The sequence below is a fragment of the Miniopterus schreibersii genome, assembly GCF_964146895.1.
Source record: "Miniopterus schreibersii genome assembly, chromosome: 2".
NCBI lineage: Eukaryota > Metazoa > Chordata > Mammalia > Chiroptera > Miniopteridae > Miniopterus > Miniopterus schreibersii.
The window spans coordinates 78,080,990-78,095,208 of NC_138102.1; the positions used below are offsets into that span (position 1 = coordinate 78,080,990).

Consider the following 14,219-nt stretch of genomic DNA (forward strand, 5'->3'; position numbering starts at 1 on the left):
AACAAGTGTCTTGGCCACCATGAACAGTGCTGAAAAATGAACATAGGGGTGCGTATATCTTTGTGAATACATGTTTTCGAGTTTTTCGGGTATATACCCAGGAGAGGGATTGCTGGGTCATATGGTAGCTCTATTCTTAATGTTTTCAGGAATCGCCAGACTGCTTTCATAGTGGGTGTGCCAGTCTACATTCCCATCAGTAGTGAATGAGGTTTCTCTTTTCTCCACAACCTCTCCAACAGTTTTTATTGCTTGTCAATTTCCTTTGCTCTGCAGAAGCTTTTTAGTTTGATATAGTCCCATTCATTTGTTTTTGTCTTTACTTCCCTTGCCTCTGAGGTCAAGTTCATAAAATGTTCTCTATGACCAAGGTCCATAAGTGTGGTACCTATGTTTTCTTCTATGTCACTTGTTTTGGGTCTCACATTTAGGTCTTTGATCCATTTTGAGTTAATTTTTATACATGAGGACAAACTATAACCCAGTTTCATTCTTTTGCATGTGGCTTTCCAGTTTTTCCAGCACACATATTGAAGAGGCTTTCTTTACTCCATTGTGTGTTTCTGGCCCCTTTGTCAAAAATTATCTGCCTATATACATGTGGTTTTATATCTGGACTCTATTCTGTTCCACTGATCTGTGTGTCTGTTTCTGTGTCGATACCATGCTGTTTTGATTATCATAACTCTGTAGTATAATTTGAAGTCAGATAGTGATACCTCTGGCTTCATTCTTTTTTCTCAGGATTGCTTTGGCTATTCAGGGTCTTTTGTGGTTCCATACAAATCTGATGGTTTTTTGTTCTATTTCTTTAAAAAATGACATTGGCATTTTGATGGAGATTGCATTAAATCTGTATATTGCTTTGGATAATATGGCCATTTTAACTATGTTGATTCTTCCAATCCATGAACACAGGATATTATTTCATTTTGTTGTGTATTTTTCAATCTCTTGATAATGCTTTGTAATTTTCAGTATATAGTCTTTCACGTTCTTTGTTAAGTTTATTCCTAGGTATTTTATTCTTTTGATGGCAATTGCAAAAAAAAAATGTTTTTTTCTTTTTCTGAAGTTTGGTATTAGTATACAGGAAGGCAATGGATTTTTGTACATTAATTTTGTATCCTGCAGCTTTACTGTATTTGTTTATTGTTTCTAATAATTTTTTGGTGGAGTCTTTAGGGTTTTCTATATACAGAATCATGTCATCTGCAAAGAGAGTTTTATTTCTTCCTTCTTTATTTGGATGCCTTTTTTTTTTTCTTCTCTTGCCTTGTTGCTCTAGCAAGGACTTTCAGAACTATGTTGAATAAGAGTGGTGAGAGTGGGCATCCTTGTCTTGTTCCTGACCTTAGAGGAAAAGCTTTCAGTTTTTCACCATTGAGTATGATATTAGCTGAGGGTTTATCATATATGGCCTTTATTATGTCAAGATACTTTCCTTCTATTTCTATTTCATTGAGTGTTTTAATCATAAATGGATGTTGTATCTTATCAGATGCTTTTTCTGCATCTATTGATAAGATTGTATGATTTTTATCCTTTCTTTTGATAATGTGTTTTATTACATTGATTGATTTGCATATGTTGAGACATCCTTGTGCCCCTGGAATGAACCCCACTTGATCATGATGTATTATTTTTCTTATGTACTGTTGTATTCGATTTGCTAGTATTTTGTTTAGGGTTTTGCAACTGTATTCATCAGATATTGGTGTATACTTTTCTTTTTTGTGTGTTATCCTTGTCAGGTTTAGGTATCAGGGTTATATTGGCCTCATAAAATGTGTTAGGAAGTATTGCCTCTTCTTCAATTTTTTGAAAGCGTTTGAGAAGGATAGGTTTTAAATCTTTGAACATTTGGTAGAATTCACTGGTGAATCCATCTGGTCCTGGACTTATGTTTTTTGGGAGGTTTTTTGTTTGTTTGTTTGTTTTTTAATATATCTTTATTGATTTCAGAGAGAGGAAGGGAGAGGGAGAGAGAGATATAAACATCAATGATGAGAGAGAGTCATTGATCAACTGTCTCCTGCATGACCCTGACTGGGGATTGAGCCCACAACCTGGGCATGTCCCCTGACTGGATATCGAACTGTAATCTGGATCATAGGTTGATGCTCAGCCACTGAGCCATGCCCGGCCAGGCTTTTGGGTGTTTTCTGATGGTTGTTTCAATTTCTTTGCTGCTGGTCTATTTAGATTTTCCAATTCTTCATGATTTAGTCTAGGAAGGTTATGTATTTCTAGGAACTTATATATTTCTTCTAGATTATTGAATTTAGTGGCATATAGTCTTTCATAATATTCTAGTATGATCCTTTGTATATCTGTGATGTCTGATGACTTCACCTCTCTCATTTCTAATTTTGTTTATATGGGTCTTTCCCCTTTTTTTCTTAGTGAGTCTAGTCAGGGTTTGTCAATTTTATTAATGTTTTCAAAGAGCCAGCTCTTGTATTAATTTTTTGTATAGTCTTTTTGTTCTCTATTTCATTCAATTCTGCTCTAATTTTAATGATTTCCATTCTTCTGCTGACTTTGGGTTGCTTTTGTTCTTCTTTTTCTAGGATTTTAAGGTGTAATGTTAGGTTGTTTACTTGGGATTTCTCTTGTTTCTTGAGATAGGCCTATAATGATATGAACTTTTCTCTTATTACTGCTTTTGCTGCATCCCAGAAGTTTTGATATGTTGTTTGTCATTCTCATTTGCCTCTATATATCTTTTTTTTTAACTTATTTTTTATTTTATTTTTTATTTCAGAGAGAGGCAGGGAGAGGGAGAGGGAAACATCAGTGATGAGAGAGAGTCATTCATTGGCTGCCTCCTGCACTCCCCCTTGTTGGGGATCAAGCCCACAATCCGGGCATGTGCCCTGACTGGGAATCGACCCATGATCTCCTGGATCATTGTTTGATGCTCAACCACTGAGCCACGTTAGCCGGGCTCTATTTATCTTTTGATCTTATTCTTTTATTTCTTCTTTAACCCAGTCACTTTTTAGTAGTATATTCTTTAATCTCCATGTATTTGTGGGTTTCTTTACTTCCTTTTTGCATTTGATCTCTAATTTCAAGGCATCGTGGTCAGAGAATATGCTTGGTATAATTTCAGTCTTCTTGAATTTGTTGATGCTAGTTCTGTGAGCCAACATATGGCCTATCCTTGAGAATGTTCCATGTGTATTGGAGAACAATGTATAATATGATTTTCTGGGATGAAAGGCTCTATAAATGTCAATTATGTCCATTTGGTCCATTTCATTTAAGGCCAGTACTCCTTTATTCACTTTCTGTTTGGTTGATCTGTCTAATGCTGTCAGTGGAGTATTGAGGTTCCCAACTATGATTGTGTTTTGGTCTGTTTTTCCCTTTATTTCTATGAATAGTTGCTTTATATATTTTGGTCCTCCCTGGTTGAGTCCATATATATTAAGAAGTGTTATGTTTTCTTGATGTAGTGTTCCCTTTATCATTATAAAGTGTCCATCTTTGTCTCTTGTTATCTTTGTTGTCTTGAAATCTATTTGGTCAGATACAAGTATGGCTCCACCTGCTTTTTGGTGAATGTCATTTGCGTGGGGAATCATTTTCCACCCTTTTACTTTGAATCCACCTTTATCTTTGCAGCTCAGATGTGTCTCTTGTAGGCAGCATATGGTTGGATTTTGTTTTTTGATCCACTCTGCTACTCTGTGCCTCTTTATTGGTGAATTCAGACCATTTACATTTAGGGTAATTATTGATGTATGAGGATTTCCTATAGCCATTTTACCTATTTTTTTCCCTGTAGCTCTGTTCCTCCACTGCTTCTTTTCCTTTGTAAATCTGTTTGTTGTTTTTGTTTAGTGGTGTTTCATACTTTTTTCCTCTGTGTCCTCTTTCCTTAAGTTCTGTGTCCTGATTTGGGGGGTTTTGTTTGTGGTTATTATTAGATTTATAAAAAAGAAAGTTGCATATTTACAATAGTGTTTTTTCCCCCGAATGCATCTGATGTTCATCCTCCTTTGCTAGTTCAGACCTTTGCTCCCTACCCCTTTATGTTTTTGTTGTCACAAATTATCCTTGTTTATGCTCTAAGTTTTTTTGGTGATCTTATTCATAGTGTTGTGAGCTTATGGTCTTTGTTTCAGGTAGAATAACTCCCTTGAGTATTTCCTGCAATGGAAGTTTTCTGGTGATAAAATCTCTTAGCTTCTGTATGTCTGGGAATGTCTTTATTTCTCCTTCATATTTAAAGGATAATTTTGTTGGATATGTTATTCGTGCCTGGTCATTTTTCTCTTTCAGACATTTGAATATTTGGTTCCACTCTCTTCTGGGTTGTAGAGTTTTTGCTGATAAGTTTGATGAAATTCTGATGGGTTTTCCTTTGTAGGTCACTTCCTTCTTTTCCCTGGCTGTTCTAAGAATTTTTTGCTTTGTCATTAATTTTTGACAGTTTTAATACAATGTGCCTTGGAGAGGGCTTCTTTGGATTGAGGTAACTAGGTGTTCTATTTGTTCTTTGATTCAAGGATCTAGTTCCTTCCACGGGTTTGGGAAGTTCTCATCCCGTGTTTGTTTGAATAGTCTCTCAGTTCCCTTCTTCCCCTCTTCTTCCAGAATGCCTATTATTCTAATACTTCTTTTTCTGATGGAGTCAGGTAGTTCTTGTAGAGCTCTTTTATTTTCCTTTGTGCTCAGATCTCTCAGTTCTTCCCTCTGCATCATTTCTAGATTCCTATCATCAATATCACTAATTCTTTCTTCTATCTGGTTTTCTCTGTTTTCTATGCTCAGTAAGTAGCTCATTGCTAATCTTAATTGCATGCTTCATTTCCAGGACTTTTGATTGGTTCTTCTTTAAATTTCAATCTCTTTGGTAAAGTACTTGTTTTGTTCATTGATTTGTTTTCTGAGTGCACTGAATTTGCCTGTTTTTATTTTCTCGCATCTTGTTGAGTATTTTCAGAACGGCAATCTTGAAATCCCTGTCATTTATACCACATATTTCCATGTGTTCCAGCTTGCTTTCTGGGGATTTTTTTTTTTTAGTCATCCTCGTTACCATGGTTATTCATGGTATTTGCTACTTTCCTTTGTCTAGGCATAAATATCCCTTCTATAGCAGCGTTTTCTGATGAGGTCTTTCTACTATTTTCTAGTAGATGGCTCTGAATCACAAGGATTATTATTTTTTTACCTCTATGATTTCCCAGACTTGACCTCCACGGCTTCCATAAGGCAGTATAGCGTGCTGCTTGGGGTTGGGGTTTGTATTGCCCTCGCTGTCATGGCAACCCCCACCTCTGTGGGATCCAGCCCCAAGTGCCAAACCTGGGGCTAAGTCACAGAGGGAAACAGTAGTTCCACTGCAATAGCTCTTGGTTTACAGATAAAATGTTCCTCTACCCAACACTGAGGGCAGTGGGAGGCAAGTTTTTGGAGTCCAAAGTGTGGCAGGGCTCTGTGGTTCTGTTTGTTTGTCAGAAGCACCCCACCTGATAATGAAGAACTATGCGGCAGAACCCTGCACTCTGTCAGGCATTTGCTCACTCAGTCACTGTTCTCTCTGCTTGCCCTCCTGGACTGCCCCCTGTAGCTCTCTGTTCCTTCCAGTTGAAGGAAGTGCTTGCTACCGCTGGCTTCCTTACCTCTCCTAGTCATGCTGTGAGCTCCCTGCTGTAGGGCTGTGTCTGAGGACCATCTCAGCTTTCTTTCCTTCTCGTCTCTGTGTATTCCCGGTTACCTGCCTTTAGATGTTTCAGTGCTGGGGTCTCTCAGGCATGTCTCGGTGTTGATAGGGAATTGTTTGTTGAATTTTAGTTGTTTAACTTGTTGAAATTTCAGGGGGAGAGGCTAATGGAGATCTCTCATGCCACCATTCCTCTGATGTCACTCGACAGAGACCAGGGTTTTAATTCCAGCTTCATTACTCATTGGTTGTCTAGCTTTGAACAAGTCATTTAACATTTTTATGCCTCTTTCTCCTCTGGCACATGATGGAAGTTCAGAGGGCTAAACCCCCCCTTATCTTTTGGGCTACCGTCCTCCCTTTGGACTTAGAACATGATAGATAAAAGGTCAAAGAACACTTCATGAGAAAAAGAGGCCAAGTGCTGGAAGCCTCTTTCTGCCCAAAGTAGATATAGTTACATTTGGACCCATTAGAGAGTTTGTTTTTATCCTATCATTGGTGGAACTTGAATTAGACATCTGATGACACAGACATGGCAAGATCTTCAGAGTTTCTCCAGGAAACCACTTTATTATTTATTCATTTATTTATTTACTTATTTATTTTTAGAAAAGCAAGAATTTATCGATCACAGCAAAAACATACTTAGGGCAGTGAAACAATTAAAGGCATAGAAGAAGCAACAGGAGAGCCTAGGCAGAGCTGCTTTGGCTCACTGGGTAGTCACAGAAAAGGGGGCCTTCGGGACAGGTTCAGGGGCTTAACCCGGGACAAGCTACCATTGCCCATTGCTCCCCTGGTTGCAGGTCTCATGGAGTCCCTTAGAGATGAGGGGATATGTTCCTATGAGGGAAGGGAATGGCACAGGCGTGCTCCCTGGAGGGAGAGCTCCAGAAAGTCACATCTTTTAGTTAAAGATGTTATGATCTTCTGTTGATTTGTTGATGGTAGCCATTCAACAAACGACTCCTGCTGGTGAGGATGTGGAGAAAGGGGAACCCTAGTGCACTGCTGGTGGGAATGAACACTGGTGCAACCACTATGGAAAACAGTATGGAGGTTCCTCAAAAAATTAAAAATGGAGCTGCTTTTTGACCCAGTGATTCCACTCCTAGGAATGTATCTTAAGAATCCTGAAACACTAATCAGAAAGAATATATGTACCCCTATGTTCATAGCAGCACAGTTTACAATAGCTAAGATCTGGAAACAGCCCAAGTGTCCATCAGTAGATGAGTGGATAAAAAAGCTGTGGAACATATACACCATGGAATACTATGCAGCTGTAAAGAAGAAAAATCTAGTACCCTTTGGGACAGTATGGATGGACCTGGAGAAAATTATGCTAAGTGAAATAAGCTAGGCAGAGAAAAATAAACATCACATGATCTCACTGATATGTGGAACCTAAAGAACTTAATAAACAGATGAACAAAATAGATTCAATGTTGTGAAGCATAGATCAGACTGACGAATGTCAGAGGGATGGAGGAGGGCAGGTGGGTGGAGGGGGAGAGAGTAACCAAAGAATTTATATGCATATATGCACAACCCAAGGACACGGACAATGGTGGGGAGAGGGGCTGGGGAAGGGGATAGGATGGGGTGGAATGGGCCATTGGGGAGAAAAAGGGACATTTGTAATATTTTAAACAAAAATAAAATTTTAAATAAAATAAAATTAAAAGATGTTATGATCTTGACTGTGGCTGATACTCTGAGAGGCAGACATTTACTGTAGAAAAGTATTACTTCTACACATTTTCTGTGTCCCTTTAGAATCTCATATTTCAAATATCAAATTTTAAAACATCAGGCATTTGGTGAAATAACTTTCCTATGGGTATTCACTCTGCTTCTAACTGTTGTTTGGTAACCAATCTAAAAGGGCCATCTTGCCAAAGCCAGGTAATGTCTAAAATGAGGGAACCACCCATTCTTTCAGGGTCACTACAATAACAGATAATAAATTTAAGTACCTGGTACTTGTTAGACACGCAGAAACTGGCAGGTGATATTGTTACTACCTATAGAGCTACACTGATCCACCCACACTGTCTTAACTATTTTTATGATCAGAATGGGAAACTGCTATCTTGTCTGTCACTGCATCACACTCATGATCAGTCTACTCTTGCTTATCAGACTGGACCAATGACGCCCAGGTTCCAGGGTCTCAATCTTTGTTTATTCCAGTCAGCTCTGTTCCGTAGCCACAGACCCCCTTTTTCTTACCCCCTGGAATTGTAGAATAAGAAGAAAGCAAATATTTTACTGATTTTATTTGATAATTGAGAAGCCACTAGACCTTGACCAAACTACTGAACTGTATTGTGCCTCGGTTTGCCCATATTAAAATAGGGAGGTGGAATAGATGACATGAGTTTCTTCTAACTCTGAAGTTGTGGTGCAATAATTCTGTGATATTGTTGCTCTTGTGTATGAGCAACCCTGGTAAATTTGTTCTCATTATCACATATATGTGTACTTTGACATAAGGCTTATTTCACTCTCTTTTGTTTAGCACTTGGGACTAATTTTGCCCTCCATTCCAAGCGTTTGATTTTTTTTTACAGGAAATTGATGTAGAACTCTGTTGTAGATTTATACGCCAGCCTTCCTCAAAAGGAGAACAGTAATCATCTTTACTTTTTTTTAAAGCTTAAATAAACTGACCCATTACTTTATTATAAGAACATTGTTCCTACTGTGTTTTGTAGTCACACAGAATCTGATATTCTCTAGTCCAGCAGCTCTACCATGTTTGAGAAAAGTGGCCCAGGCCCTTTGGTAATGGGTGCCCTCTTTGATAGTAATCTTTGGGTTGGTGATAGCAAGAAAGAGATCAGTGGCAGTAAATGGATCATTTAAAAAAAAAAAAAAAAATCATGTAAGAACCTGGCTGTGCCCCTTTCTAGTGACATACCCCAACCCCTGGTGAGAACCCCTTTTCTGCCTGTGTTTGCTTGTTCTGGGGAGGGGAGAAGAAAATGATGCATCTTTGTGGACCTTGCTTTACCAGCCTCCTTTAGGTTACTTCACGGATTGTTTTCTTGCCTCTTGGTTTTCAGCGCATCAGAGCAGAGTGACGATGATCCTGTTTGTCCTGGAGCTGGAATGGGTGCTGAGCACGGGACAGGACAAGCAATTTGCCTGGCACTGCTCTGAGAGTGGGCAACGCCTAGGAGGTTATCGCACCAGTGCCGTGGCCTCGGGCCTGCAGTATCCTTTGCTGGAGAAAATTCCTTGGTGGGAACTTAGCTGCTGACTTCTTTCGTTCATGAAAATTTTGGGTATGTGCAACTTGAAAGGTTTTTTATTTGCTGACTTGCCCTGCTGATTAAGATACTCGTAGACTTTTCTAATGAACAAATCCTCATATTGGAGAAGTAAACTGAGGTTATTTCACCTAAAGTAACAGACCCTGCTGAGTAGGTTGTGGTGTACTATGACCCAAAGCCTGACGTCTAGATAGAACACAGTCAAGATTGTCTCAGTTGTCACAAGAAATTACAGAACATGAACATAAAACCATCACAGAAATGCAATCTTTTATGTTTGTACAGAAGTAATTTACACATGGATACTAAGGTCATGTACACTCCCACTGGTGCCTGGCAGAAGAACCACAGGATTCCTATTCATTTAAAAAATATTTGAGAGGGCTCCCATGCCAGGACCTTAGTAGGTTAGCTGGTATCTATAGGCTTTGTTCCAGGCCCAAGACTTTTCCAGGATATGTAGAATGATATTATTTTTATCTCCCAAGTCTCCAGGGCCCATGTGCTCAGTGTGAACGCAGCTAATGCTGAGTAATCCTCATATCTGGCCCACTGGGCTCCAGCAAGCACAGGCTTGATAAGTGTGAACCCTGTTTGGATGATGTTACCCTTGTAAGGAGTAAAGAGCCCTGCTTTTCTTAATTTGAAAAGCAAAGAACTCTTTTCACCTTCTGGCAAATGAGGAAATAGGTGGAGACAGGTTACTTGTCAGCCAAAGCAGAAAGAAACAGTAAGACATACTTTCAAATTTCATCTCATTTGTAAAGTACTTATTCAGCAATTCTCAACAATCTGAAAAAGGACTGTTTCTTTGCAGTAACTGTATTTTTTTTGTGTGGGGGCTAATGTCACTTTTTTCCTCTTTGGAAGGTCAAGATGAAGAAACTAAGAATGGCTTTTGTAGAAGGCTGTAAAAGTGGCAAATTACCAGGAAGACCAGAAATGAAGGTGATAGAGAGGGTGGTACCACCTGTTAATAAAAGAAATTGTAGTATTTACTTTTTAAAAAGCAGTTCAGACAAGCCTAATGCCTGAATTGAAATAACGAATTCTCTTGCCAATAGATTCATGATTTCTTACAGTGTTAGAGCTAGAAGGTCCTGAGATTATCCAGTCCAACACCTCATTTCACAGATGAGTCAGCTGAAGCCCAGGAAGCATGTGTTGCCACCTAGCTAGGATGTAGGAAAATCACCACCACAACCCAGGTGTTCTGCTTGGACCGCTGTTTTTCCCCATCATACTGCATTACCCCTTTGAGGACAGAACTAATGGCACCAATATAATTTGTTCTTAATATGCTGGCTTCTCTTCACTAGTCAAGCCTAGTGATTTATCTTCTGTATCACTAACCAAGCCAAGGAGTAGAGAGAAAATATAGATCTTGCCCTTAAGAAGTTTACCTTTTTTTAATTTATTATTGATTTGAGAGAGAGAGAGAGAAACATCAATCAGCTGCCTCCTGCACCCTCCCTACTGTGGATCAAGCCCTCTACCCAGGCATGTACCCTGACCAGGAATCGCACTGGCAACCTTTTGGTGCACAGATGACATTCAGCCAACTGAGCCACCCTTGCCAGATAGTTTTTAAACTATCTGAAAATGAAACACACATCACAAAAACACGGAGTTAAACTTGTCTTGACTTTGGTGGTCTTTGACTCTCTTCAGGCATCTCCAGAAGTCATCCTTGTTTTTTGATTACTTCCTTTGCCCACACCATGTGGTTTATCAAGCAAAACTAACAAACAAACAAAAATCATGTGATTGGATAACAGAAGCCTGTGAGGGAGTGTGTGTGTGTGAGTGTGTGAAAGCCTGTGGCTTCATTTCCTAGTCTCCACGACCATCCAGTCTAACCATACTATTAAGGTGGAGGGGAGCTGCAATACTACAGACAGACAAGCCCTTGCAGAAGATTCCCTCACCTCCACCAGCTCTGCCTCTCTAGTTCCAATTTTGGAGTCATAGTGCCAGCTCTTGCTCCTAGGAGCATATACATTCCTGGTAATTTTCCAGTGCTACACGTTGACGCCATAACAGCACTGCTTTTACCAGAATCTCAGCCAAGAATCGTGGGACTTTCCCAAGGCTGGAGGTTGTTCCCTGGGAGCTACCTGGTGCACAGATTAACAGGCAACCTATACAGTGTTGCGGTTCACATTAAAATCCAGTTTTTAAACACATTTTCTCATGGGAACCCTCCAACCCCACCTCTTTCTCTTCTTTCTGTCACCTATCATACTCACAGTTTTTTTGTGTTTTTGTTTGTATGTGTGTGTGTGTGAGAGAGATATAAGGGAAGGAAGAAGCAGATCTGCAACAACATAAAATGTTCAGAGTAATATTATTACCCCTATTTCTCTTCATAATGGACACTGGGAGGTGTAGATAAGAGACTTCTACAGATGAACTAATTCTACTGATGAGCTAATTTAATTCTTTCCCATCTCCTCCTCAGTCATTCATCCAAGCCAACAAGTGAAAGAATGAAGCACATTGAGTTCAGCATTTTTTCTATTTATTTATTTATTTTTAAATATATCTTCATTGATTTCAGAGAGAGGAAAGGAGAGGGAGAGAGAGAGATAGAAACATCAATGATGAGAAAGTCATTGATCGAGCCCCCAACCCGGGCATGTGCCCTGACCAGGAATCGAACCCTGATCGCCTGGATCCTAGGTCCACGCTCAACTGCTGAGCCACTCCCCGCCAGGTGCATTTTTTCTGTTTTTTCAGGCCCCTTGCTGGAGAGTAAATATACAATGAATATAAACAAAATTGAAGTAGAGGAATAAAGAAAGACAAAGAGACTGACCATTTTAGAAATTAAATTATCAATTTCTGAATAACTTCAAAAATCTTTGGTTGCTTTGGCCAAAGATCTGAAGCTTCAAATATTAAATGGTCTATAATACCACCACCACCACCACCACCACCACCACCACCAATAATAATAGTAATAATGGAGAGAAAAAGAATAATTACATTTGTAGTCCCTGAGAGTTTATATAGGGCTTTTATATAATGTTACTTTGTTCACCATGAATACAGTAAGGTGAACTAAAACAAAAAGACCTAATTCTCAATTTTCAGAGTGTAGAAACCAAAGGCTCAGAGAGACTCAGATAGCTTATGTGACTTTCTCGAGGTCACATAACTGTTAGCTGGCAGAACCAGGATTAGAATTTGAGTTTAGCTAGCCCTCTGCCCAACTAGATACAGCAGAATAGAGCTATATCTCAGAGATCCCATGGCAGGTTGAATTTAGGAAATAGAGCTGTTTCCTTCCCCACTTTACTTCCTACTCTGTAAATTTGTCAATACTCTATCCAGCCTCACCTTTCAGCCTTATAATTTGGCCATATTTGATCACATTTTTCATGCTTCCAAGAAATAGTTCAGATACTCTTCATTTTAACATTCTGTTCATGTTGGAAATATCTTCCAGATGTCATATGTGTAGTGAAATGTCTTTCCACCAAGTAGTCTCCTAGATCTCTTCCTATTCAAGGAAGAGTGCTGAAAAAGCTATTAAGATTACCTTGATTTTCATATTTCCTCATATCATACTTAATGCCAGCCACTCTGGCTTTGAGGTTGTACTATAATTTTATTTCAGCCCTCTTCCAGATAGTTTTTGTTGAGTTTGTATTTTTTTTTTTTTTTTAGAAAATTTTATTATTTACCTGCAATTGTAAAGACTGCTGGGTATTGGATTAAATCTGTTTTTTCATCTTTGTTCTTATAATTAATCAAGATAAATTTAAAGTGATCTTATTTCACATAAGCCTTTTTTTGAAATATGTTTTTATTGATTTGAGAGAGAGGAAGGGAGAGGGAGAGATAGAAACATCCGTGATGAGAGAGAATCATCGATTGGCTGCCTCCTGCACTCCCCCTACTGGGGATCAAGCCTGCAACCTGGGCATGTGCCCTGACTGGGAATCAAACCCACAACCTTTTGGTGCAAGGGATGATGCTCCAACCAACTAAGCCGCACAGGCCAGGGCTATTTCATGTAAATCTTAATAGAGTTTTACGTATATCTACCTATTTGTAAAGTATAACTTTTCTCCCTTGTTCTTGAGACTGGAAGAATTTGTTATGCCTTGTTCTCCTTCACTATTTTAAAAAATGTATTATTATGAAAAATTTCAAAACATGTACCAAATTGGAAAAAAAATAGTACGGTGGACACCTACATACTTATCACTCAGATCCACTGTTGATTCTTCTATCCCTTTTTGCTTTCTCTCTCTTTTTGCTGGAGTATTTCATTTTATCTTATTTATTTATTTTTTAAATATGTCTTTATTGATTTCAGAGAGAGGAAGGGAGAGGGAGAGAGAGATAGAAACATCAAAGATGAGAAAGTCATTGATCGGCTGCCTCCTGCATGCCCCTTGCTGGGGATCGAGCCTGCAACCCGGGCGTGTGCCTCAACCAAGAATCGAACCTCAATCTCCTGGATCCTATGTTGATACTCAACTGCTGAGCCATGCCGGTGGGGCTGCTGGAGTATTTTAAAACAAATTCCAGACTTTATGTTATTCCATCCTTACCCTCTTCATTGTGCACCTCTAAAAATTATGGACTTTTTTCAGTAATCACAGTGCTGTAATTACTCGTAAAAATTTGTAATCACTCTGTGGTATTGTTGAATAATCGATCTATTTTAAAATTTCACTTAATATTGCTAAAATGACATTTTGCAGTGATTTTGTTTGATATTGGGTCCAGACAAGGTGGTCCACACATTGGATTAGGTTGCCATATCTCCTCAATCTCATCCTAGAGCAGTGAACTCGCCCCCCCTTTTTATGCCGATGTGGAAGTACTGAGTCAGTTCTCCTATAGACAGTCACACATACTAAATTGATCTCTGCTTCCTCATGTTTTTAACCTGTTCTTCTACTTACCTGTACACTGAAAGTTGCCTCTAAAATCTTGATTCAGTTCAGATTCAACCTTTGTTAAGTGCACTTGGTAATTGTGCTGTTGTGTTCCATATTGCTTCACAGCCAGAAGCACATAGTATCTGTTGTTGCCCTTCCAGTGAGGCCAACATTGATCAGTGGTTCAGGTGGTGACAGCCGTTCCCTGCAGTGCAGTCCTTCCCATTAGCCTTTCATTTAATGGTTTCATCCATTGCTGATCTTTGCCTGAACCAGTTCTTTCATTAATGTCGCAAAATGGTGAATTTGTAATCCCATCATTTTTTCACAGGTATTAGTTTGAATTCTTCTATAAGG

General features: G+C 39.0%; 1 protein-coding gene across 1 annotated transcript in view; it reads left to right on the plus strand.

Moving 5' to 3' along the window:
- WDFY2 (WD repeat and FYVE domain containing 2) overlaps window positions 1-14,219 on the plus strand; it is a 186,495-nt gene that overhangs the window by 120,404 nt on the left and 51,872 nt on the right. The window contains exon 5 of the mRNA XM_081129853.1: window positions 8,755-8,905. Coding sequence (XP_080985979.1) covers window positions 8,755-8,905 — 151 coding nt within the window. The remainder of the gene's footprint in view (window positions 1-8,754; window positions 8,906-14,219) is intronic.